This window comes from Falco biarmicus, chromosome 1 (genome assembly GCF_023638135.1).
Source record: "Falco biarmicus isolate bFalBia1 chromosome 1, bFalBia1.pri, whole genome shotgun sequence".
Lineage (NCBI taxonomy): Eukaryota > Metazoa > Chordata > Aves > Falconiformes > Falconidae > Falco > Falco biarmicus.
Window position 1 is genome coordinate 16521891 of NC_079288.1, and position 27083 is coordinate 16548973.

The 27083-nt window shown below is 45.1% G+C and overlaps 2 protein-coding genes across 9 annotated transcripts; one reads left to right on the top strand and one right to left on the bottom strand.

The window, feature by feature from the left end:
* Positions 1–18: 18 nt before the first annotated feature.
* MYO19 (myosin XIX) lies at positions 19–27080 on the top strand. Of its 8 annotated transcripts, XM_056335318.1 has the most exons (28): positions 20–175; positions 644–767; positions 1556–1642; positions 1965–2044; positions 7499–7574; positions 9436–9580; positions 10368–10516; positions 10730–10843; positions 11561–11693; positions 11913–11982; positions 12340–12442; positions 12655–12751; positions 13238–13314; positions 13695–13785; positions 14844–15012; positions 15327–15400; positions 15495–15616; positions 17333–17446; positions 17804–17980; positions 18834–18980; positions 19528–19635; positions 20495–20565; positions 21527–21636; positions 23459–23619; positions 24278–24407; positions 24597–24682; positions 25030–25335; positions 26277–27080. In XM_056335318.1, the coding sequence occupies exons 5-28, from the start codon at positions 7563–7565 to the stop codon at positions 26403–26405; spliced, it is 2895 nt and encodes a 964-aa protein (XP_056191293.1). In that variant the 5' UTR covers positions 20–175; positions 644–767; positions 1556–1642; positions 1965–2044; positions 7499–7562; the 3' UTR covers positions 26406–27080. The 8 variants fall into 8 exon arrangements, with proteins under 8 accessions (XP_056191712.1, XP_056191293.1, XP_056191102.1 ...); XM_056335127.1 differs by lacking the exon at positions 1556–1642; XM_056335222.1 differs by lacking the exons at positions 1556–1642; positions 1965–2044.
* PIGW (phosphatidylinositol glycan anchor biosynthesis class W) lies at positions 4407–5946 on the bottom strand. Its single transcript, XM_056336105.1, has one exon. The coding sequence runs from the start codon at positions 5941–5943 to the stop codon at positions 4423–4425; it is 1521 nt and encodes a 506-aa protein (XP_056192080.1). The 5' UTR covers positions 5944–5946; the 3' UTR covers positions 4407–4422.
* Positions 27081–27083: the final 3 nt, after the last annotated feature.

Consider the following 27083-nt stretch of genomic DNA (forward strand, 5'->3'; position numbering starts at 1 on the left):
CAGCTCCGCGGCGCCGCCCGGCCGCCCCCGGGCCTGCCCGCAGGAGGCGCCCGCTCGCCCGTTACCTCCCGCCCCGGGAGCCGCCGGCACCGCCGGCCCGGCCCGGCCGCCAGCGGAGCGGCTGGAGGGGCGCCCGTCACAGGCGGCGCGTTTCCACCGCGAGTGGGAGGCTGAGGTAGGGGCGGCCGCCGCGGGCCCGGGGCCTGAGGGCGGGGGCACGATATAGGCCTGGCCCCGGGGGCGGGGGCAGCGGGGGCGCCTCGGGCCTTCCCTCCCGTGAGGCGGCCGCTGCCGTCGCCTTCCCGCCCCGGGGCCCGCGCCTTGCCTCGGAGAGGGGCCGCGGGGCCGAGGAGCCGGCGGGACAGGGGCCGCGGGGCCGAAGAGCCGGCGGGACACAGGGGCCGAGGAGCCGGCGGGACAGGGGCCGTGGGGCCCTGTGGCTGGGCCCTCGCCGTGTCCACGGCAGGATGTGAGGAGCAGGCCCCAGCGCGGCTCCCGTGCTCCCTGTGAGGTGCAGTCGGTGGGAGTGAGGGGCCCAGAGCGTCGGTGGGATGAAAACTCATCGCTGACTCGGGTGGGACAAGGCCGGAGTGTGTTGTGGGCCCACGCGTGGAAGCAGCCCTGATGTAGGTTTTGCTGTTAGATGCAGCCCAGTGCAGACCAATGGGGAGCGTAAGCAAACAAAAATGCATCCAACACCTGCACTTCAGACTCAGCCCGAGCATCCAAGTGCAGCCTCAGACCTCCCTGCCTTGATTACGTGCCAGGTAAGGCAGGCTTTAATTTGACTTACGGTCTCTGACTTAAGGCTGTTGGCTTCTGCAGCATCCTTGTGCAGCCAGTGAGAAATCCTGTGGCTGCTTAATTTAGGCAGCCAAAAAAACCTCCACAGCCTTTCTCGGACTATTAAATAACACAGTTGATCTGTTCATTCTTGTTATTTATGTATATAGATACTAAACTCCTCACAAGAAAACACAGGGTAGGCAACTAGGGAGCAGGAATATATTTTTTTCCTTGTTTCTACAAAAAAAACCCATCTTTAGTGGAGGAGGTAATTGAGCTCATCATGCAACATCTCTACCTCTAACAGAAACACTGTGCAGAGCCACATTGCTGCCCAGTTTGCATATTTTCACGGTTTTCTTCTTCAGGAAAAAAGAAAGATGGGATTTTGTAACAAGGGATAGTTTCTCAGGTTAGAGTATTGTGAGCATACCGAACTGTGGCGAGCGTATGTTGTCTTCGCAGGCTCCGTTCAGTGTGCGGGCTGCTGGGTCACTTCTGCCCTGCCACTCCCAGAGCATGGTTGGATCACATTGACAGAACAGCAGTGCCCCAGATTTTGTATTCTCAGGGTGCACATTGATAAACAACTTGATATGAAAATCACTGTTACATTTAATGTAATTTTTATCCACAGAAGAGGGTGTGGTTTGTGTTTTTTTATTAAGTTGCTAGAACGTGCAGCTTGCTCATTATCTACAAACAGTGAAAAGACAGACAGCCCCTTCATGCCGTTCATTTGCATGCCCCTCTTTTGCCTGTTCTTTAGGCTTTGAAGTAGGATACTGCCTGAAGTCTTTATTGTAACATTTGACTTCAAAAGAGAGGCTACTGGGTTGGAAAGGAAGGCATTCTGGTAAGTTAATACTTAAAAATGAAATTTGGTAAGGAGCTACTAAAGTTTAACGTGTAACAAATTTAAGGATAAATGTAATCAGTCTACCACCATATTTTTTTTGTCCTGCAGCCCGTACAAAAAGGTTGTTTGGTGGAATTATGGCAGCAAAGACAGAACAATTTATGTTTTCTCAGCCCTCTGCTTTACTATTATTATTGAAGTCGGTGGCACGCTACCATTTTAGTCTTACTAGTTGAAATATCTTAACACTTTTACTAATTATGTAACAGCTAAAGCAAAGTTTATGATTTTTTAAAATGTATCTTTTGATCTGTACAAGCTTACACTTCTAAACACACCCCGAAGTGAAATGAAATGGAGTTCTTGCGCCTACCAGCCACTGAGCTAACAGCTACTGAGGTGGGTGCAGAGAAAGCGTCTACAGCAGTAGCGTAGCGTTAACTCCTCTCGCATCTTTTCAAACTCATTACGCTGCTGTTTGCTTGTACAGACTCTGTGATCAAAGAATGCTTGCTTGCATTTCTTGGTTCTTTCAGAGGCATGGTTAATTATCTGTATTCACAGTCTAAACATTAAGCGTCAGTAACTGTGCCGGTTGCTTCAGGGCAGAGCTTGCCACATTTGTTATCAACAATAAGCAATGAGAATTAATCATCTCTCATTAATTCAGTGGTGAACAACTTCATACGGCTTTAAAAGCGGGAGATGGCCTCGCGATGCGGTACTGTGCCACTGTCGAGAGAAGCGGGTTGTTCTCGCTCTTGTTCCATGTGCACCACAGTCCCCTCGGTTTGCCAGCTTTGCTTTCGCAAACCACAGCTACATCCTGGAGCTGGTACCCACCACCCTGCTGCCTGCGCGCAGGGCTCTGCACAGACACAGCAGACCTCCCACGTAATCTTTGCTTCACGAAATGGAGTTGGCATCTGGATAGTTTGCTACTTGTCCAGACACAACTCTTGCTTTGTCACACCCAATTAATGCCTTAATTCTGAATCACACTGATAGACTTGTGCTCACAGGCAGAACTTAAGCACAAGAACTCACTGCACTAAAGTATTTCCAAAATTAATATCCATGAGTAATTCCGCATAAATGAGTAGTGCCATTCAGTTTGTGATGAGGCCTTTCTCTCCTAGGCAAGGATAGGAAACGTTTTAAAATAAATGCATACACCAGTTACCAGAAAACTCTGCTATGAACTGTGACAACTGTTTATAAGACATTGTTGCCAATTAATGGCATTTGTCCCCAGGATAACACAGGCTGGTTTTCCTTTAATCCTGAAGACTATATGGCCATAACTTGGAAGTAAACAAGCATGAAACCAGCATGGCCACAGCCTATAATCCTCAGACTTCACCTTTTCATTGGCCAGCGGCTAAGAGAACCTTGTAAATTTAAGAATATTCCACAGCATGTCTGCCTTAAGGAATCTGATTTAGAGGCTTAATCTCCATAGGTTTTATGATTCATCACATTTGATAGACAGGAGAACTATGAAATATGGCCCATGTGCACTGCTGTAACTCCACTGACATTAGACATCTATCATCAACTACCATTTGTATTCTACTTCTTAAGTATTTATATCTCCCATTATTGAATTCCTCACAATCTTTAAATATATTTCTCTCCTCAACAACTTAATGAGGTCAGGAAGAACTGTCACAGTCAGAAGACTGAACAAAGAGCATGTGCTGCTCTGGGCTTGCAGGAAGACTGTGATAGAGAAACTGAGAACACCTCATGTCAGCACTGTGCTGGGCACCCTGGCCCACTGCATCATGCTTCTTTTCATTTGCACGCTGTTTGTTTGCTAATAAAATTTAATACAGAACGTTCCCACTTGAAGACATCTCAGCTGTCAAAATACAACACTAAATGAGCTGCTGTTTTAAAAGAGTTTTATAGACAAGTAGGTGGGCCTCGAGTACTTTCAAAGTAGAGCTGAAGACCATATATTGCAGCGCTCCTAAGGAGGAGCTGTCACAACATGTTGATATGCAGGTTGGGGGTGAATTAGTTTTGGGTCTTTGTATTTTCTTACAAAAGGCTGTGCTGCTCTTACTATGTGCACCACAAATGCCAACAACTGCTTTACGAATGCATCTACAGTTGAGCTTTGTCCTTTGGAGCATCACACTTTATCTAGGGTCTTCATTTATATTCATCAGCGAGGATGAAAATAAAATTTAGCTTTAATTCAAAGGCTAATTTAGATTTCAGTATATGATTAACATTTCACACACACACAAACACACCTCAAAGTCAAGCATGAGCATAAATCTTTGCAGGACTACGGCCGAAACATTTTTAAGTGTCCATTTAATAAGTTTTATATAAAGGATTATTCTTACACGGGCCTTAACTAGGTAAATCTTGACACAGCTAAGTCTCTCTCTAGATATAATTATTCATTTTCTTACTTTTCATCTAGCTTCTACTCTATACACTGTTATCTAATTCTATCAGAGCTCAGGTACAAATACAGTTCACTAACTAAATACCACATAATGCTTCTGCATGTGTGTTTATAGCAGCAGCAGCAGTATTTGGCAAACAATCTCAAAAAGCAAGCTTTCAGGAAAACATGTAACAGCAGCAACTGTATATCTGGTAAAACAAACCATTAGAAGATAATCAACAGTCAAGCATAAAAAGCTGTACTAAGTCATAAATTACTGCAATACACACAGGAAAAATACTATTTTTTGCATTAAAATACCATCATTCAGCTACAGCAAACAAATTAGTCCACTTAAGACAGAGCGGAATCACCAGAACTTTAATACTATATTTCTGGCATGTAATATATACATAACTAAACAGTTAAAAAACATATAGAAGTGTAGTATACATAATGTAAATGCAGTCTTGCTGTGGAGCGTGTCTATCAGTATATTCACAGTACCAGTCATAACGTTTGCTAGCAAGAAAAACAGTAATTGGTTTTTATTAATAGCGCTAATCAGGCAAAGGTGTGACAGCTTGCCTTCCCTTCCGATAGGCATGGCCTCCGGTTCATGCTTTCTACCAGTATTAGGGGACCTTACAACATTCCAGCAACAGGGCACGCTGGACCCCTTCACAAGAAGCTTTGTGAACACCAGCATGAGATCAGTCACTACAAACCAGGTAAATAAAGTCAGGCAGTGAGCAACCACCCATATGCAAAAAGACAGATTAGCCATCCGGCGGGACACGGGCTCCGCGTACACTTGCGACACATGAAGAAATACGAAGAGCACGAGAACTGTGAGCAGTGAGAAACACACTGCTTCAATCCAGCCTTTGACTGAGTTTCTGCACTTCCGCAGGCAGAGTCCCACTTGGACACTCGCCATATATATGGCTAGGTAGCCAAACAGAGAGAGCAGTCCTTCCCTGTTGGCATTTAAAAAGCCAACCCTAGTATTTCTGCCATTGCTCCCATGCAAGATAAACATCTTCAGAGAGGTAGCATTAAGAATAAGCTGATAAAGCACAGCAAGATTTATAGCCACAATCCAAGAGTTCTTTTTTGGAAATATGGCTAAAAGTAGTGAAGCTGCAAGCCTCACAAATGCTAGGGTAAAGAAAAAATTCCAGTGCACTCCATACTCTGAAGTATGTTCATGGTACTCTATAGATTTAACACTAAGCAGTCGTCCAATGCCAAGAAAAATCAGTGGCCAAACGGAGGAGAACTGCCTGGCCAGACTGGAAAATCTTGGTTGCGTCACAGGAGACTTTTGTCTAACTTCAGGACAAACAAGAGCGTTGCCAAAAATAAAAGCTCCAACCCCCAAATCCATAACTCCTGTTCCATAGGTCTCGGCTTTGGCGTAGCGCCTTGGATACTGCGGGAAATCCACTGCTAAAATGCTGATTGATGTCAACACATTGATGTAAACACGAAACACAGTTACTGCTGGAATGTATTCCGGATCCAAGTACATCTTTTGGAAGTCTTTTACAATTTGCCTAAAAGACACTCTGGTCTTGCGTTTCCTTTGGCTGTATATTTTAGAAAATACTCCAGCACAGAAGGCCGCAATGATAGCTGGCATGAAAAAGATGATGGGAGACAAGACTGTACAGGAGAAGAGGAGGGGAGATACTAGCACAAGGAAGTCTAGCAGCAGGCTCTGTTTCCTTGAACTCAAAGGTTTGCCATAGTTGAGGTAATACAAAATCAAGAGGAGTCCCCTGCAGAGCAGGCAGAGCGGAGGCAGGGACAAGCCCACGGAGATTTCCAGCAAACTCGTCCCGTTTAAGTTGCTGATAAAGGCTTCCTTCAGGTGCCTTGGCGACATCCTTCCTCTGAAAAGCACAAACGGGCGCTTGCCTTAGTTTTGTAAGACGGGGTGGTAGAACTTCACCAGACTGAATCTGCCGGACGGGCTGACGGACACGCAGGGATCTCGGGAGCTTCCCGGTCACCCGGCGGGAGGAGCACAGGGCGCTGCCCCCGCCGCCGGCCCTCACCGAGCTCCCATCGCCGCCTGCGCTGCTCCGGGAGCCCGCACGGGCTCCTGCGGAAGATGGCGAAACGCCCAGTGCGGGGCTGAACGTTCACACCGTGGGTAGCCCCGCCGCGTTCTCCGGAGCGTTAACGAAACGGACACAGAAACCCGCGACCCAGACGAGGCCCGTGCCACGGGCAGCGCAGCGGAACCGGCGGCTGACGGCCTTGCTAGAGGGGCCCGGTCCCACCGCGGTGCCGCCGCAAGCCGGGGCACGCCAGGCGTTAAAAGCAGGAATCGGGAATGCGGGGCTGCCGGTCTGTCCGCTTCGCCCGCACGGGCTTCGCTGGGGGAGCTTACCGGTGCGGAGCCGGAGCCCCCGGGCCGGCCGCGCTTTGTGCGGTGGGCAGCGGCCTGCTCTTCCGCCGCGCTGGGCCCGCCCCGGCCCCGCCCGCCCCGGCCCCGCCTCCTCCGGCCGCCGCCGCCGCCCGCTGCCGCCAGCCGTGAGTGCGCGCTGCCCGCCGGGCCCGCCGCGGGAACACGCGTGGGGCTGGGGCGGCCGCGGGGGGTGGGTGGGGGGGGTGGGGTGCCCGCGGGGAGGGCCCCGGGGGGCGGCGGGAGCCGGGGGGCGGCGGGGCTGGCACGACGGGCGGGCGGCACGCGTGGCACTGCGGCGGGCCGGGGCGCTGCTCCTGGGCACCGCCGGCAGAGTGGTCCCGAAGGGGGGTTGCGTGCCAGGCGAGAGCGGAACAGGAATAATAGCATGGAAAATAGCATCGAATGAGAATAGAATAGGAATAAAATTACAGTAAAAATAGAATAGAATAGAAATGGAATACAAACAGACTAGACTGGAAAAAGAAAAGAAAAATAAAAGTACTGGCAGTCTCAGCTGCTGGAAGGCAGCCAAATTCTCCCTGGCGATGTGACTGCAGCCCCCGTTTGCCACCGAGGGCCAGCAGAGGACACAGGAGGAGGACAGCAAGCGCATCTGGTTTCTCCTGCAACACAGTTCCCCGCGTCACTCCTCTTCCAGGAGCACTAGCGTCTCTGACACTGTCAGACCCACACATCTTTCCCATTTGTCCCAACAGGAGGAATTTAACAAAGTTGCAGTTTCTTGCCGAGAAACCTTGCTTTATTAATTCAAGAGAAACAAAACATTTTATTCCTGATGTAAGGAAAGATATATTATTCCCTCCAAATGAGCTTTATTTGCTTAATGTATGACTATTACTCTGACAGCGCGGGTAGGCTTCCTAGCTCCAGCGTCACTTGCGCCCCACCGGGATCGGTAATTCTGTCTGAAGCCTTCAGGCTCTGCTTGTGGAACCTGCCAGAGAATGACATGTCCAGATTTATTTTGTTGTAAATGCCTTTTTTAATTTTTATTTTTTTATTTCAGTCTGATTTGAACAAGCTATCGTAAAGGCCCCCTCCAGCGTTCTCATCCATAGGGCTGGGACAAGATGCCAAAGCAGGTAAAAAGAAAACCAGGAGTTGTGCATGCTAATTAAATTTTACTGCCAGGAAAGAATTCTTGGCTTGTTACCATGTAGTCAAGATTTGGTAACTGCTAATGGATATTCACCCGGACTTGACTGGACCTATTAACTGTGGTTTTGAGCTGTGTTACTAACGCCAGCTAGCAACTTTTGTTATGCCATTGGCTTTAACGGGGCAGGTGTTGATGCATGTAGCAAGCACATCCTTAAGGGTATTTTTCCAGTAAAATTCATGGACACGTGAGCAATGCAGTGTAGGCATCAGAAATGATTGTATTTTCAAATCCTTTTTTTCTTTTGGCTAAGTGATTGCCATCTCTTCTCAAAGAAGCAACGTTGAGTAGGGGGGTACAGGGGAGCAAAAATAAAAAATGAGCCCTTTCTCAGGTCTTGCAGTGTCAGCTGCACAATGGGCTTCAGTTGGCTGGTGCCAGCATAACGCAGCGAACACATGGGAGGGTACAGAAGAATGGGCAGTTGGCAGAATCTCATCTTGTCCATGAAGTACTTCATAATTGTGTGCGCCTGCTCTCTGTGAAAGCTCAAGCTTCTCAATGTTCATTCAGAGGAGAAAACCAGAAGTCACTTGGATGGCAATGCTTAACTCCTTCGCTAAGCTTTTTGTCTGTCCCTTTGCTGTGTAAAATTTTGCATTACTGGAAATGAACTACTTATGCTGTCTGAAAAAGATAATAATGCTCCTAAATGAGTATATTATTGTAGCTTTATATTTTTTTTTTAGAAATGCATTAATGGGGGTTTTGCAGTATATTTTCCGCTGTATTAATGGGCTTAGCTCATGTAGTGGGAATGCTGCTAACTAAATATAGCACTTTTTCTGTATAAACAAGGTGATGCTGTTCATTGACTTGGTTAACTTGTAAAGAATTGCAGATTTATGCTACTAAATGTAAATGAGGGGTTACTTTGGAAAACTTTCTGTCAAGGAGAAGGAGAACAGAAAAGGAATACCTGGAATGCAAAAATCAGGACTGGGATCTTTTCCCTTCTTCGTTCTCTCTTCTAGCCACTCTCTTCTTCCCCCCCAGAAATGACAAACAGAACCTGAAATCTCCCTTCTGGCCAAGCTTTCCATTACGTTTGTACAACAGAAGTGTCCTTCCAACTAATGGTGTCAAGGACATGGGAGCCCAGAGGCTAGGATTTAAATACTTTAAGTGATTCGAAGGGGACAAATCTTCACCTAATGCAGGCCAGCTCCTGTAACACCGCCATTTCTTTCCCCTGGCTGCCACGCGTGCGCTCTGCAACGTCACCCTTGGGGCCCTCAATCTCTGCTCTAAAAATAAGTCTTTTTTTAGGAAAACTGCATTTGTGTTGGACCACAGTAGCATTCATCTCTACCTTAGCCTCTGCAACCAGGCCTTCCTGCTGCCCAAGGCAGCCTTTGCATTGAATGCATGACACTCACAGGCTTAGAAACATGCCAGTTAAGAGCATCGTTAAGGGTGTGCTGAACAACCTGCAAAATAGCAGGCGCCAGGTAGTGCAAGTGGAAGGACACATTCTTTCCAAGTGCCTTTGCTTACAGCCAGAATTACCCGCGATGAATTCAGTTTACAGACAGTGTTGTCAGCTGCTATCTCTCATGTGCTAGATAATAATAACTTTCTAAAAACAGAGCGCCCCATGGGAACCATTGATGCAGAGGGAAGGCAGGCGAGGAAGAGTAGCTCTAACATACCAAGTTATGACTCTTGCCAAGACCAAACTTCTGTTACATGGAAGCAATAGAAGAGCTATAAACTATAGCTGGTGAGGTGCAAGTCCAGCTATATTCAGCCTTTGACTGGCGCTGATCTGACATCCTTTCCAGGAAAAAGGCCAAAATGAAGATTCTATCACCCAGAATGACCTCAGTGAATCACTTGAAGAAGAAGTTAGAGCGTTCCTCGGTGATGAAGAGAAACTGCATCTTTTTGATGACCTCACGAAAGTTAATCCGGTGACAACTACAACAGGTAAGCTGCCAGCCAGCAGAGCATCTCCTGAGGAGTCACATTCCCTGGTGGCTACTAATATATGGTAGTTGCTGTTCTCCTTGGATTAATACTGTCATTAACACAGTAGTTAAAAATTCAAAGCTTACTAAAGCCTATTCAGAGCCTTAGAAAGTCACATTTGGCTTGGTTGAATTTTTTTCAAGATACTTTTATTGTAGATTTAGCCATGCTGATCTGTTACCAAGCTCTGCATGCAGAGGCCACGTTTGTGGTGTTGGTTCAGGTAGCCAGGGTATGACTGAGAGTTAATGCTACTGAAGGATTCCAGCATGACCTTGTGATTGCAGTTTGGTGGTATAGGAACATATCAGAAAACGAGTCTCTAACTGAGATTCAAAATATATCCATGAAATTGGTTTTGAAAAGTAAATTCCTCACTTGTCTTTTGAAGATAACCTTTTGAAGATGAAGAAAAGCCAAGGCCTGTTCCTAGTGCAGACAGGGAATTCTTGCCTCTGTCTGTTCTGCAAGTGAACAGATTTGCTTTCTAGGACTGATTGTGTGAAACCTCATAAAAGCACAGGATTTATTGGATGGAATAGTTAGCAGATCCCTTAGGATTTTTAAAAATAAGGGCAATTCTTTAAGACATCGTTATGTATATTAGACCTGTATCCCTCTCTTGATCACTTCATTCTCTATTAAACATAATAGGTGAGGTATCTGAAGGCTTTTGTTACAAACAGGCACAGGAAGAGTCAAATACACAAATACATATGATGCTAACAGAAGGTGTGTCTTTCAGTTCTGAAATGTCTTCAAGCAAGATACAGAGTGAACTTGTTTTACACAAATGCTGGCTGCAGCCTGGTGGCTTTGAATCCATTTCAGCCTGTCTCCTGCCTCTACTCACCTGAGCTTATGAGAGAGTACCATGTTGCACTTCGTCCTCAGGTAATCCTTAGATTTGAAATAACTGTCCTTCTGCAGAACCCAGATGTCAAGTTCTTCAAATCCATGTAAGCAAAATAATCCTAAAGGATAAAACCCATTTCTAGTGAACCATTAAAAGAGCAGTACTGTTTTCAGAGAAACGTGAGAAGACATTTGCTGTTGAACTGTGTACTTACCGTTCTCTTAAATATGAATATTCTTTTTTACTGCCAGGATTTAAAACCTCACATCTTTGCAGTGGCTGAGCAAACCTACAGAAACGTCCAAAGCCAGATAGACCCTGTAAACCAGTCAATAATTGTGAGTGGAGAAAGCGGTGCTGGGAAGGTAAAGGAGATTCTTTTTTTCTGACATTGCTCTTAAGTTTTGAGATTTGCTAGAGCACGTAGCCAGTCTGCTCTAGCACAACTCTTGAAATATGCATAAAGCATTAAGTGATGGCTGCAGTTACACAGACTCTACTTAATATAGCTGCTCTTTAGGTGACATCTGTAATTTCTGGGAGGGCTGGATTTGAATCGTTCCAACCAGAATTGCACCTGAGTTCTCACCCTAGTCTGTCAGGGAGCTAGTGTGGGTCTCAGCAAGCCCTCCGCAGAGACCTGGAAGAAGTGGAAAGTTCAGATCCTATCCTAGGCCCTTCTGTAATGGTCCATCCCTATTCAGGAAGATATTGAGGATATTTTTAAGCCTGAGAACAAAATGATTTGCTGAGTGTTAATGACTCAAAGTCCATTTATATTCAATTCATCTTAAGATACTAGCTGTTAATTCTAGCTGAGCTTCCAGATGGTTACATCTTGATAAAACTGCCATTCAGCAAAGCACTCCGACTCCACCAGCATTTAAATGTGTGTCTGTTGCATGTAAGCATATGCACAAAAGGTTTCCACCAAACTAGAGCTATAAACCTGACACAGTTATTATCTTTAGCATCATCGCCAGCTGCACACTGTGTTTTCAGAAGCTAGCACTGCTTCACTAACCGACATAACTAATAACATGGTGAAAACAAAGACCTTTTGTCAAGCCTCTGTCTTGCAGACCTGGACCTCTCGCTGCCTTATGAAATTCTATGCTTCTGTTGCTGCTCCAGTTATCTCCCGAAAAGGCAATGAAACTGTGGAAAGGATAGAGAAGCGAGTGTTGGATTCCAACCCTGTCATGGAAGCATTTGGTAAACAAGACTTTTTTAACCACAAAAAGAAGTAGTGGCCACTGTGTCACTGTGTGTCTTTGTTAACACACAAGTCTAAGCTAGCTCTTGGTCCTTGTCTTAAAAGACAAACTCTTCAAATACTGGAGCTATGAACAAGCACCCTTAGTATCTGTATCTCCCACATAGAAGAGTGGAACCACTCTGATCATTCTGTATCTGTCACTGGCAATTTCACAGGAAATGCATGTACCCTGCGGAATAACAACAGTAGCCGTTTTGGAAAATACATCCAGCTTCAGTTAGACAGGTAATAATTACTGTGTAAAAACCTTATCTATTGTCTTGTTCCTTTAAATCTTTGCAAGCCTGTTTCTGAAGTCTGCCATAGAATATTTTATCTGTCTTTAGAACATATTTTGGTTTGCTGGCAGCTTACTTTTTTTTTTTTTTTCCTCCTGCAAGCTCTCACCCTGATCTCTAGAAGAGAGCAATGGAAAAACAGAGATGCAGTTAAGAACTCTGAATAAAACATTACATTAAGCTTGCACATAACTGAAGGTGAACTGCAAAGCATTCATTGTCAGTCGGTATCATAACAACACGACACCTATTGGATTCTATGAGGAAGTTTTGTTGAAATTTTTGCTTTTTTTCCCCCCTCTAGATTCCACCATCTGAGTAGTGCTTCCATTCAGACTTTCCTTTTGGAGAAGACCAGAGTTGCCTATCAGGCCCCCAATGAAAGAAACTTTCATATTTTTTATCAGGTTTGCCTTCAGTTAATTTTGCTAGCTATTTCTGACAAACAGTGGGGATGTAATCACCAGCTTTAGCACGGTTGCAGCTTTAAATATTTAACAGCTTTCCTGTCTGCCATGCTTCCAAATTAAATCATGCTCCTAGTACATTATTCTTCATTGTTTGTGAGCTGTAAATACCAAAGGCAGAAATCAGTTGTTACCTTATTTTCTGTCTCCAGATCACAAAAGGTGCTACTGCAGAGGAGAGGCTGGAATGGAACCTTCCAGAAGGGGCTCACTACCGCTGGCTGCCAAATTCTGAAAGAAACTTAGATGGTAAAGATTAGTTTCACAGACTGTCCGTTAATAACGGCTGTAACTTTCAAGGCAGGCAGGCAAAAATGTGTCTGTCCTATTAAATCCCATGACCCAGGTTGGTCAGCCAGCAGCAGACGTTTTGCAAAGCCGCTTGCATTAATGTGAATCTTTTTAAGTTTCATTGCCCTGTTAAGTGTTGTCATCTGTCTTAAAGCAGCGGTTTCTGGCCTAACGAATTTGCATCTCTCTGTGGCTATGTTTAGAAACTGTCTTGTCTTTGGATGTGCTTCAGCAACCTGCTGCCTAACTTCAGGGCCCCACAGAGTCAGTGTTAAGCCAATGACTTGGTTCTCCAGCTTGTACTCTGGGATTTACCAAAAGAGCATCAGGCTCCCTTGGTGTCCTCTGCCAATTCCAGCTAAACTGGACACGGTATAGAGTGTTCTGCTTGCCTGTGTTTGCGTGCGTGGCTTTCGTTTAAATAGAACTTGTTTGGCTTTTCAGAGGACTGCTTCGAGGTGACCAGAGATGCAATGTTTCACTTGGGCATTGACCGCTCCACCCAGAACAATATTTTCAAGGTCAGGTACAAAGCACGGTCACCACAAGGCTGCTAGTGATGGTTGGAATGTCTTTTAAGTGTGGGCTTTCTGCAGAAGTAAATCTGTATCAACGTACAGAGCACGGGTTGTTTAGTATTCCTGACTGGAGGGCCTGCAGCTACACATGAGGTTGCATAGCCAAATAGTAGATCTTAACTAAAAACCTGCACCTGTGAACTTTAGTTTTCCTTCAGCAATTGCAGCACTAGGAATTAACATAGAAGCCTGGAGTCTACTTGTTTTGTTTTGTGCAGAAATGTTTTGGCTTGTCCTGTGTGTGTGGCGAAAGGAAGGCTAAGAGGGCACTGCCTTGGAGGGCAGCTCTGTTTCAGAAAACTCAATGATTGACTGTATTTCAGGTGTTGTCAGGCCTTCTCCATCTTGGGAACGTTCAGTTCTCTAATCCAGTGGATGAATCTCAGCCTTGTGAACTAGAAGACAAAACCAAAGGTGAGGCAACAAGCGTGCTGTGCTCCAGCGTTATCTTAGTGCAGGTGCCTAATGGAAAGGATTACTATGCTCTTCTGCTTGATAGGAGACTATCAAGGTCACGGGCAACCCAAAATTTAAGCATGTTTTTGTTCTTTATTTCACAATTTCAAAGTACTGAACAAACAAAAACCTAATGCCTCATTGCTCTGAGAGATAATAGCCTTCCGTTACAGGTCAAGACAACTGCAACATTAGACAGTCATTTCAGAAGGATTATTGGCCGAACTCTTGCCCTTGATTGTAATCTTAGGTTGACATCACAAGACTTCCAGAAATCTGACCCGAAGTGGAGACCTGGGCTTTTAAAATGAAAGCTTTGAAGTTTTCATGATAAAGACTAAAACTTAGTCACAACAAATCTGTTAAATTGTGGCACAGAATATAGGTTGTTCTGTGTGTCTTTAGGAGGCTTGTGGATCTAGTTTTCCTTCAGAACTAAAATACTGTTCTGAATAGTGAAGTTCCCTACTATTATTTCCCACGTGCTGAATTCACACTACTTAATATTCAAATAGTTTTGCACCCAGCTCAGGTTAACAAGACCTTAAATGCTTTGCTAGCAAATACTCATTCTTCTACATTTCCTTAGTATCCCCCAAATCCCCTTTTCTTCTGATTGTGACTGTTTGATTTGTCTAGCTGCATTTAGAGGTGTCTGTTCAAAAAAGTAACAAAAGATATACCTAGAGAGTACTCTCTAGAATGCCTGCTTCAGTGTGGCAAACTTCAGACTTTTCAGTATTTCATTTTAAAATTGAACATTGAACAACATTTCGGTTGTTTCATTTTAAAAAGAGTACCTAAACTTTTAGGGGTACTATACATCCCAATTAAAAGTCTGGTCTTGCAAAACTTTCTCCCAAGTTTGGGTATAAAGATCCAAAATCCACATTTAAGTTGCTGAGTTCATGGAAGTGTCAGTTTTCTGTATTATCTCTAGACCTTCCATACCTTTGAAGGGGCCGCATCCATGTGACACTCCAGATAACCTTGCGATGGTTTTTTTTCTGAACAAGGTTTTGTGATGACTGCTGCAGATTTGCTGAAGATACCTGTCGAGGAACTACTGGAATCATTAAGAATTCGAACAATAACCGCTGGAAAACAACAAGTCTTCAAGAAGCCATGCTCCAGAGCCGAATGTGACACTAGGAGGGACTGCCTCGCCAAAGTGATTTACGCTAAGTAAGGACATGCAGGCCAGGCTGCTGTGCTAATCCATATAACTTTTGTGAGGGAACAGGGAGGCTGGAGAGATTTACTTTCCCTCACTTTCTGCTTGGACTCAGTAACATCGTAACCCTCCCTTCCCCTCTCGCCACATCCCTGATTCAGTTGTAGATAGGGACACAGAGAGATCTGCAGAGAACTGCCGTTTCATGTCAGCAGGCAGCATGCCATAATTTTTTTGTTTCTTCCACATGATACTGGTATAAACAGCAGTAAAAGATTGTTGTAACCAAGCACTTTCCAACTAACCCAGCTGTCGTTGTCTGCAGGTTGTTTGAATGGCTCGTTTTGGTCATAAATGAAAGTATCTATGCAGATCCATCGGTGTGGACCAGCTTCATAGGTATGGTTATTCACCCCTGGCTTATCTGAGGAATGGTTAAGTCCTTCAAGCTACTCCTAGAGCAAAATGCACTGTCTTCCCATATTCCTTCTAGGTTTGTTGGATGTTTACGGTTTTGAAGCCTTCCCTGAAAACAACTTGGAACAGCTTTGTATTAACTACGCCAATGAGAAACTGCAGCAGCACTTTGTAGCACACTATCTGAAGGCACAACAGGTAATACCTCACTAAGATCAAATGTGAAATAACTAATTTTAAACTAGGATCTTTTGTCTCTTTAATTGCATTTCTGTGCCTCTGGTCAGATTGCAACCTTCAGTTGAGTAAGCAATGCAACAGAACAGTAGGATGTCAGTAACAGTTGCTTTTTTAAAGAGGAGCATGTGGGGCTGTTGGTGAAATGAGACAGGTTTCTCTTGAGTACTGGAAAACTGTTTCCCATTATACAGCTCCAGTGGCTCTGTGGCCTGTTAAAATGTTTGCTTTCCCTGAAAGAGCTGAGCACTTAAAAACTAAATTCTTGAGGCAAGTGTAGCCTAAATTGAGACTCTCTTGGAAGCTGCTGGTTGATTCTGTTAAGTACAAAGTACCTAAATGGGTGAGGAACTCCTAGACCTGAACTTGGTGCAAAGGCAGAGCGCGCAGCAGAACCTTGTAACCGGAACGCCAGCAGCACGTAGCACCGGGTGGAGGCCTCCTGCCGCAGAACAGCTTCATAAAGCTCGCTGTCATGCTGGTACCTTTAAAGACCAAAACCCACTGCGCATCGGCTCTTCTTTTGGAACGAGGAGGTACACGAGTTGTGTCGTTTCACAGCAGAGAAATTATTTGCACCATGCTAAATGCATTGTGGCCACTTGCCTAACTGGTCACACACTGCTAATCCCAGTTCTCATCTGAGTGCCCTGAAAGCTATAGAGTCCCTGCCGGGACTGCTGCTCTAATAGATGTACTTCAGTCCTCGCTAAATTCCTCCACATTACAGATTTGTTACCACAATGCTCTTTGCCATTAACTGGAATCTGGGAAATTATTTTCTTGATGGCACCTTCTGCCTCACAGCATAGTTTTGTCAATTTATTCAGGAGATAAGTATCTCTTTGACCATAACCTGTGCTTTCATACGCCCAGCCTTTTTTTTTTTTCTGCCTGCCCTCATTAGTATGCCAGGGGTTAATGGTCAGTGGAGATGGAAACCAAGTTCAAGCACACAATTACTTTCCTTGAAACTGATTCATGACCTCTGTTTATAGTAACCCTCCCAATTACTGCCTGCCCTCTTACCTCTCTTGATCTGGCTGTGTCCCAGCCCACTTAAACGCCATTAGCGGCTGTGCTGAGCAAGCGTTTGGCAGGAGACTTTTTAAATAACTGGCCAGAGCTTGTGCTTGTTAAACACTCCTGACAGTTTGATCTGTAATACGGCATATTGTACAAATTATTTCAACCAGTATCTTTCTCTATTTCCTTTTGGATCAGGCTTTGATTTAAATGGTGCCAAGTTAGTAAAGTCTAGTGCAGAGTGGTTGGTTTAGGGCTGTGTCCCATCTAAGGAAGGAGTTCTGCGTGTTCCTTGCCCTTCAGGGCAAAACTCAGCACAGCCGGGAGAGGCTTAGTGCAACGGTAGCCTCCGTGGGTGTACTCTGTAAAGCAGCCTTGCAGCGCACTGATAAACCTGTGAGGTTCCCAAATGCTTACACAAATCATTCCAGCAGGATTTGCTGCTATATATTCAAAAGCTACCTGGGGTAGAATATCCTCCATTGTTTTTTTTCCTCAAGGTTGCCGTTGAACACGAGCTGAACTTTAGATTAGCAGACTGAGCCTGGGATTAATTTGTTAAACAGTAACCGCAGCAAACTGCACAAGACAGTGGTTATTTGAGCTGTAGTGCCCTCTGCTGCAGAATAACCAGGTTCTCTCTTACTTCAGGAAGAATATGCAGCTGAAGGCCTGCAATGGTCTTTCATAAACTACCGGGATAACCAGAACTGCCTTGATCTGATCGAGGGCAATCCGCTCAGCATTTTTTCTTTGCTGAATGAGGTAAGTGTGGATCTAGTTGTCTGCCTTCCGCCTGTGCCACCAAGGAAGACGTGAACGCTGAATTAGTAGGAAACTTGTCAGCCATAACATTTCTGCCAAGCTCATTTTCAGAACAATCATGACACTGCCTCTCCTATTCCGGGTTGTGTTTTTTCCCTCTGATCCTGGATGTTCTGACTCAAATATGAAGCCTCAATTACATTATTTTGGGTTTTTTCCCCCCCAGTATTTCAGGGCTTGCATACTCAAAGCAACTCTAAAAGTAAAATGGCTATGATTTTAAAGTGTCTTAGCTTTTAAAGATAGTTCTTCATGACAAATAAGAGATGCTGCAACTTTGTCTCGTTTGCTCTGCAGGAGTGCCGTCTGAATAGATCCTCTAACACTGACCTGTTCCAAACTCGGATTGAGAAAGCCTTGTCTAATAATCAATGTTTAAGTCGAAACAAGTTCAGTAAGAAGCCTAACTTCATTATTTCACATTATGCTGGCAAAGTCTGCTATCAGCTGGCAGCAATGGTGGAGAAAAATAAGGTAGGTGCTTTCAGAAAGAACTGTGTAAAAAAAACCCAAACCAAACCATCCTACAGATCAAACGCAATTAAATCAAGGCACCACTAACAAGCACACTCAGTGATGCTTACTGGATATACATTCCTTGCTCTGAGTAGATCCTTCAGGCTGTGTAAAGGCGGGCGATGTCTTTGGTCTGATTCTCAGTCAACCATCGCTGGCACAAGCAAATGCTCTGTTAGCAGACCTTCCAGCTGAGGGACCAGCGGACCATGTATCACCAAATCAGGGCTTCTTCCATTCCTGAGACAACGCAGAAGTGTTAATGGCATCAGGACATTTCTATAATCATAAATACAGCGGTTTGTTTTTCCCCCAAATTCAGATAAGTTTATGAGAAGCAAGAGCATGGACTTCACTGATAACTCATGGAAGTACCAGGAAACTCAAGTTTTGGCCTCATTGTGCCATCAGGGAAATCACCTGCAGATATAAGGGTCCCTTGTTAGTTCTGACATCGCTACCAATTATGACAAGTGGTATTGGGTGATACAATAAGATACCATCTCTTAATTAAAAGGAAGACTTCCTAATATCTGCTGTAGACTGTCCTACGGGATTAAACTAGTCCTGAGACTTCTAGCTCGCGTCAGTGGTGTAATGAGAACAACATTAGGAGCAGTCGTACATGTGACTACCTGAATCCAACTGTGAATGAACGTGTGTAGTCAGAATTGAAACTACAGCTGTGGTTAAATCAAAGCTGGCATCAAAAATACTATTCCATCTATATATGTGGAATTTTTAGTCATTTTCAAAGGTAACAGGTTTCTGGCAAAGTCCAAATGCTAATGAGTCATGTTTGTGTTCGCAGGACCCCATTCCGCTAGAGCTGGTCCATGTTTTGCAGAATTCTAAGGACCCCTTGCTTCAAAAATTATTTCCTGTGACAGAAAGGAATCAAAATAACATCAAAACACAGAACAGAGCGGCTATTGTTACAGTGGTGTCAAAGTTTAAGGTACATCCTATTCAAGTTTCTGCTTTCTACTGTTATCGTCATAACTAGGTGAGGAAACAGTATAGCTGGACCAAGATCAAGTGTTGGTAAAATGAAGCAGCTGTAAAACAGAAATAACCTCAGGCTCCCGATACTCTGGGTTTTAACTCTGTCCCATTTTACCTTTTCCTTTAACACTCAGGCATCTGCCTCTTTGAGGATTCTTCCTACCTGTTCTTCTTGAGGGGTTAGCTTCAACTGATGGTCCTGCTGTAATTTTGGAAACTTCCTGAATTTGCCATCAACAATCTCACAAAAGCATCCACAGAGTGGATTTTTGTTGCTCAAGCTGTCCTCATAGAAGGGCCCTGCTAACACTGACTCTGTAAACCCATGCTTGCTAAAAACGGCTTCACTGTTTTTATAGAAGACCACTGATTAGCTAAACTACCTGCAGAGGAGTCCCTAATTAAGCCTGTAACTACCTGCAGAGGAGGAGTCCCTAATTAAGCCTCTAACCACCTGTGGAGGAGGCGTCCCTAATTAAACCTGTATTTGTTTTCTACAGAGTTCACTTGAACATCTCATGCAGATTTTGAATAGTACCACAGCACATTACATCCGGTGCATCAAGCCTAATGCTGAGTGCAAGGCGATGACTTTTAGAAGAGAAGAGGTAACTTTGCAAAAGCCTTTCCCCACCGAGTCGAGAAGCTTCCTGGAGATATTGTGCAGGGCTTTGTGTTGGGTCTTTTACGATCCTGAGTCACTTGCAAAAAGCCCTCTTCACAGCATGCTTTGAAAGAGCTTTTTCTCCTTTGGAGCTTCCCAGATAAATGGATAAATGTCCTTTCAGAATCACTGATGATGCTTGTCTAAAACAGAGCGAGTCAGCACAGCAGCCCTTCCAGATGCAACTTACACATTGCTGTATGAGAAGCTCTGTTACCAGAGCGCTCCTGGGTGATTTGGGGTGCTGCCGTCCCAGCCCTCAAAACAGATAACGGTGATCTGACTGCTCAGCAGTCCTGGTCACACGGATACCTGGACGGTGAATGCTCACAACGAAACTTTGCTTGCTCCTGGAGTCTAGTGTAGGACAAGTGAGATGAGATCAGCCAACAAGCATGTCTTTGGGAACAGAGCAGCAGATGCTAAAGCTGTAACTAGAGAACCTTATCTGACGTAAAAACAAGCAGCTGTAGTGCTGCCTTAATTTTAAACACTCAGAGAATTTGCTGATTGCATGCGAGTACTATTAAAATGCCAACACTGGCTTTTCATATTCTGCTGCATTTGGTCAGTGCAGGGGGTGTGGATACCGCGAAAGGGGGCACGGAGGGCTGTCCCCCTGCGTTAGCGCTGCCGTGACCCTCCTCTGGGTGTTACTCAAAGCAGTAGCTCCAAGGCTGTGTAACCCCCTTCCCTGCCCTCTCCAGTCATTCCCTGGCCACCAGTGCAGCACCCCCTGCGCAGACCGTAGCAGCAGTTTCCACAGACAGAGGTCACCTAAACCATCTCAATTTATGCCTCAGGTTCTCATCCAGCTCCAGGCGTGTGGAATAGTCGAAGCCATCACCATCAGTGCGGCAGGCTTCCCTGTTAGGTAGGTCCAAACATCTTGAGCAGCATCTTCCATAATCCATTTCTACAGCAATTACGGCATTATTAGTTATTCAGAAGAGCTTGTAAGCAGGAAATGCAAATATTTTACAGTCCGTTTCAGACCACAAAACTACTAATTCTTTCAAAGCTGTCTGAAGAGTTCTGCTCACTACTTGCTTTTAAGCTTATTTGAGCACCTCTCTTTCATGTTTTGGGGACAAAAAAATACCTGTCACAATCTGGACTGTTTTTCTGCATTTTGGCTAGTGACACTCTGCTTGTTCAGCAAGTCCAGAAGTGCAGTAACAGCACAACAAGCAGTGCTAGCGCAACCCGCATTGAAGACAATGGGGTTCTTAAAAATACACCAAATACTATCAAAGTCCAGATGTATGTATAACACACCCCTGGTCGGAGAGCTCACTGTTCCTTTCCAGTCTGAGAAGCTGGGGAAGAGGTGTTTTGATGTAGACTGTCATGTACTAGAACTTTCTAATTGAATGTGCCTTCACAGTAACATTTTCAGCAATTAAAATTAAATTATAAATGGCATTCATCTAAGCACCGTCACCTTGAAGTGGAGCATCTCATGGCAGCCAGGCTCCTTGCTGGGCTTTCTTGCCCACCTTTAGAGGATGGAGAGAACAAGGCCTGAGCTGGTCACGGTTTTGACAGCTTGGTGTCGATGGGCTGAAGCTCACCATTATCACCAACAAGCACAAGTCCCGCTCAGTCTCTGCTCCAGGCAGTCACTGCTGTTACGGGGCAATACGTGGTCTCCTACATTTCCTCAAAAGCTCTGTGCTTTGTTGCTTGTTGCTGACTACGTAGCCATCACTCTGTTTGCATTCTCTGCACTGGATCTTTGAAGCCATTCTGCAATTTCCACCCCCCAAAGGATAGGTTATTTACCATATAGTAAATGATACTTGCTTACAATTAACTGTACGTTTGTCTATCAGGATCCCTTTCCAAAGTTTCACTGAGCGCTATGACCTACTGAGGAAATCATGTGGATCCAATAAAAACAGAGCGTGTGATAAAAGCAACTGTCGCACTGCCGAGAAAAAAGGTATGTTTCTTTAGATAATTCCTCTGCTACCAAGTAGAATTATCACTGCATCGATCTGGTATCAAATAAATCAGATAAAATTACTGTATTTAGCACTAGGGACACCAGTATTCTCAAAATATTTTTCTAATCTGTTGCCAACTTGAGTTTCTAATTTGCCTAACGCTTACAGCAGGCTCTCTTTTAAAATGTAAATCTTTCATCTTACTGCCATTTTTCTGTGTTCCTCTTTGTTAAAGCAATTACGGTACAATGGTGTTCAAGGTCCTCCCCTGATATAATTTGATTTAGAGTTGGTTCTTGAATAGACTTGAAAACCACTTACCTTTTTGCTTATATTCCTTCTCCTTCCTTTCTTTTTCTTCCCCACCTTGTTTTCTTGCCAAACACACTGACCTTCTAGCTTACCTGGATTCTGCTGCTTCTTCTACCTTTTGCAAACTTCTGTATGTGATTGTTTTTTCTAAGCAAGAACATGGATGGAATTTAAAAAACACAATCCAGTCTACAAGGTAACATCTCTGGTATGAACTCCTTGATGAGGCAGGTGACATGTAATACTGAAAGTTACTGCAACCCCATTTTCTCTCCCACATTAATCCCATCTTCACCCAGTGGGTCTGTTCAGTAACCAGTAAACATGGGAAGCAGGACCAGTAAGTACCAGCCTGTCAGATAAGTAAAACGGCTGGAAATCTATTCACTTTATGGAAATGAAATGAACTAAGGAAGCATAGGCTGGAAAATTACTTACACACCGTATCTTTCTCCCTCAGTTATAAACCCATTAGCTGAAATGCCTCACTGCGATAGGTTACTAGTCCTTTTTATCTTTAGCGGGTAATAAGCTGCAAACAAAGCAAAACAATTTCCTAAACATGAAAATAAGCTTTTGGTTGCCTTATCAGCCCAGCCCCATGAACACCATCAGAGTCACCAGATGTCTTCCTGTAAGCAAGAATTGCTTGTATTTGTTTTCAGTACCTTAAAATGCTCTCATCTCCTTAGAAATATTTATAGCAGAAAAGCAAACAGTATCCAGGATGGAAAGATACAAAGGCCATCAAGTTCCGGCATTGGGCATGCAGAATCTCATGCAGCATTGCCTTGAACAACACAATCTCTTTCAAGGACAGGTCTGAATTACCTCTTTTTCCAAATAGATTAATCTGGCTAATATGTTTGTCTCATAATGCAAAAAACCTGTGTACTACATCCCAGAAATGGTTTTAATAGCCACTTATTGCTGCAATAAACTCTTGCTTAGTATGTGTCCCTGTAGCTGCTTCTGATGCCCTGTGAAAGCTGCAGCATTGTGTACGATTTTTCTGTTGCCGCATCTTTCAGTACATTAATGCTGTGAGCCTGATTAGGTGCTGTTTGGTCTTTGTTCCCCACAGCTTTGAGTTTTGGGTATTTCATGAGATTTTCTTAGGACTGAGCTGCTCAAATATCTTCTTAATTGGATTGCTTTTGCTTTCTAAGTGAGAACAGCTGAGCCCTCCGTATGTGTGTTTCATTGCCTCCATCTACCCATCATGACATAACCCACGGGCAGGTTATAACAGGGGTGGTAGGGCAGCACCCAGACTCCACCCTAGGTAAAGCACACCACCACACACGCTGTTTTTCTGGCTGCTAGCACATGGCGCAACCTATGCGGTCACATTTTCCCCTTAAACACAGCTAGACCTAGTGATGTCTCTCAGCTGTCACCCCTCCCCCCCCTCCCCAAATGGCCAGGAGGTCTCAGTGTAAAGACAGTTCCTTGGTCCTGATTTCCAAATTTTGTGACACCTTCTCTTCAACGCTTCATTCACAGGCGAGACGCCAGTGGTGGATGATGACATAGCACCACGTTCTGTTGTTCTTGAGATCCTTCAGAATGTTATGGGACAAACTGCCGCTGAGCAAACAGGGGACAGAGCAGAAAACACTTCAGTGTACTGCGGCAAAACCAAAGTATTTATGGCTAATTCTGTGGTAAGAGCACTGTTTCCTTGGCTAAGAGTCCTGGAGCGTACCTGCATCACGGGGATTCTGGCACAGATTATCCTCATGGTTTAGGCGATACTGCTGCTAATGCCAGTGCGACCAGCGTCTGGCATTTTCCTTCAGTTTATTAAACTAAATCGAACATCCAGCAGAATCCAACTATGAGAAGCACTTAGTTTAATGGCATCCTTGTTGCTAACGGACAAGGAGCTGCGCTTGCGTCTAGCATTGTCGGTGTCCTCCCGGTTCCAGTGAAGGCTTCAGCTGGTGGGCCTGGGACTCCGACAGGCCTGAGCTGCTGCTCTGGGGGCACGGTAAGGGGCCAAGGGCACTTGTGCAAAGCCTGCGTGCTGGGAACCCCCTTCAGTGCAGCTAGTTTTAAGCCAGCTGCCACTGTGAGTGTGGGAGTGCCCGCTTTTTCTCCCCACAACAGTCTTTTCTCCCTCAGGTCTTACATTTCCATTTGACGTGTTATCTAATAAGCACTAATGAAGTGCTCTCACTTCTAAAACCCAATCCAGCAGTCTTGGCACACCAAAGTGTGCGTGTGGTTTTCTGGCAAACACCAAGAGGCTGTAGAAGGGGGAGAGTTGTGAACACAACTCCGTGCCTGAGCGTTAACTGCAGGCTCGTGTCCCCAATGCAGCTGGAGCAACTTGAAGCTAGAAGAGCAGAGGTGTTAAATGAGAAAGCGTTTTGCATTCAGTGTTGCTGGAGGAGATTCAAGCAGAAGAAGCTAGCTAAGGAGAGATGGTCCGCGACTGTCATCCAAGCAGGTAATTTGATAAGGGTGTGGCTGACTATAATATCACAAGTAACATTTCCAGTTACACTGGGTGTTTAAAAGTGGCAGGAGTGGTTACATTAATTGAACACGGAGAAGGCTTAAGTGCCATCTCTCTTACATTGTGTGCAAGAGCTTCCGAGATGCTTTGAACTCATATTTCTTCTAATTAAATCTTCAGCTATTCGTTCCTGGTTAGCCAAGAATCGCTTCCAAAGGATGCGCGGGGCTGCTAATGTTATTAAGCATGGCTGGAGGAAATGGAAAGTAAGTACCCTGCTACAGGAAAGCACTGAAACCGAGTGACTGGGGCTTTTTAGTGTTTGAGAGGGAATATGCCTGTCAGGTAACTGTACAAACCCAATACTGCCACTTCTCCAGAAAACTCTTCTCAAGCTGAAGAGTACAAGGTGGATGCCAATCTTGTAGAGCTGCTGCTACAGGGTGGCAGCGCAGACAGCACAGTAAACTTCCTTCATGACGGGGGAAAATGTCCCAAAGGGCTCCCTCTCCTTTAAGATGCCCCCTTTTTTAGACTCCGAGTTTTGCAGTTTTAACTTCTGTTCAAGATGTTTGAGAATTTTGTTCAAGAATATTGTTCTGCATCTCTTCAGGCAAAAATGGCTGCGTTAGCAGCAGCAGAATTGGATGAGGGTGAAGAAAAGGCGTTCTCAGTTCCTGGAGCTACGGTGACCTCAGCCAAACCACCTTTCTCTTTGGAAACGACTTGGCCTCTGCAGGCAGTAATTCAGTTCTGGCCTCTTGGCCTTGCCCTGGCTGCTGCACCTGTTACTGTAACGGGACTTCGGAGAGACCTGTCCCTGCTGGCGTGTCTCAAGGTGCTGCAGGAGAGCGGCAGCTGCAAGGTGGAAAGCTGTTTCTTTGGCTGCGGCATCACTTCTGTTAGAGCTCTCCCACAGGTAACCAACCTCATGCACTCGAGGCAGCAGCACAATTAAGCTCTTCCGTGCAGGAACCTGAACTCTTCTGTTGAGCGGAGCGACCGTGAAGTCTGCTCTCACGCTACCGTCTTCCTTTTCCCACGGGCTTAGGTACTGAAGGACACCGACAGCAGCAGGTCAGGTTAGGCACAGGGCTGAGCTGCGACTCTCGGCCAAGCTGGGAAACTTCTCGTGATCGCTGCCATAGGCACAAACTGATCAGAGCTCTGCTTCAGGAATGGAGAGCAGGGATCCCGACACGGGCTCTGCTCCTCCTACCGTGTACTTTTTCTGCTTAGGGGATTCAAGCTGCACAACAGGTGAACACATGAAAAAGCATCCACCTGGGGAAAAACCTCTGGGTGCATTAATATCGCAGTAATTCTGGCAGTAACTTCACTGTGCAGACATGCACGGACCAGTCTGCGTAGAGGGTTTTCAGGGCAGAAAGCAGGGCACAACCTTGAAGTACTTAATCTCCTACGCACATGCAGAACAGTCTTGGATACCACTTACTACAGACAAGCCACAGCCTACGCTGGCTTCTCTCAGAAATTGTGCTCCAGTTACAAACCACCTGGTGCCTCTGCTTGGCTTTTTTGGTGAGAACGAGGTTGCACAAAATGATGTGTGCAGGAATGAGCCTGTGCCTGGTTACGGTTACTATGAGTAGGAAGCAGCAGTACCAAGTTCAGTACTAAATACTCAAACCTTCAGTGTTTCAGCCAATTTCAGTATTGATACTCGTTGTTGTAATCATTTATCTTAAATCCATTTGGCTAGGACTCCTTTGGAAGTTTGCCCTCTATCCTTACTCATTCACTAGTTAGTTATGTACTAAAGCACTACTTGGTTTGAATAGCAAAATTAGCTCAAAATCTGGCAAAAACATCAGCTGACCTCTCTGCCTCTTCTTGTAGGGCTCCATCAAGTTTCACTGTAAGAAGTCTCCCCTGCATTACGCAAACATCAGCCCCCACACAGATGCCTGTTCCATCACTGGACTTAACCAGATCTTACTGGAGAGGAAAAATCTCCTTCCGACATAGGTTCTGGCCATCTGCATATACTGTACGTTTTCCTTCAGGGAAGGGCTGTCTGCAAGCTGCTGCTTTCAAATTACTCGACGTCTGTATCTGCTGCTACCTCAAGAGCTTTCCATATTGATGCCTTGTACATATAATATACTTCAAAATCAGAATGCATAGGGGGGAACTCCTCCTCTGACACACGCGCATATTAGAGGAAATACCAGCACTAGGAGAACACTCAATTAAAACAGATCAAGTGCTTTGAGCAATATATACTTGAACTGAACACTTGTGGCATTACCTGGGAGAAGTAAGAGGCTGGTAATGGGAGAGCAAATAAGGCAAATGTTTCTGGTGCACGCTGGATTCTCCCTGGGAGGCACAGCGTTGTGCCTGACCGCGAGTGCTGGGGAACACCGCAGCAGACTGCGACTGAGGAAGTGCGTGGCAGTCGGCTGTAACACTAAAGGCAGGTATCTCGGGAAAAAGCAAAACCAGACTCTTACTTTTTATCTGTATGTTCTGCCACAACCGCCATGCGTTTCTAGCACTCCCTCGTCAACAGCGTTACCCCTGCAGAGGTTCTCGTCAGATGCTCCGTCCATCTTTTTGTCGTTGAAATGGGTCTTGAAAATGTTCAGCAATTCTGTGTGTGCCACTTTGAAATAAACTGCTAAATACCTTGTAAAGGTATCT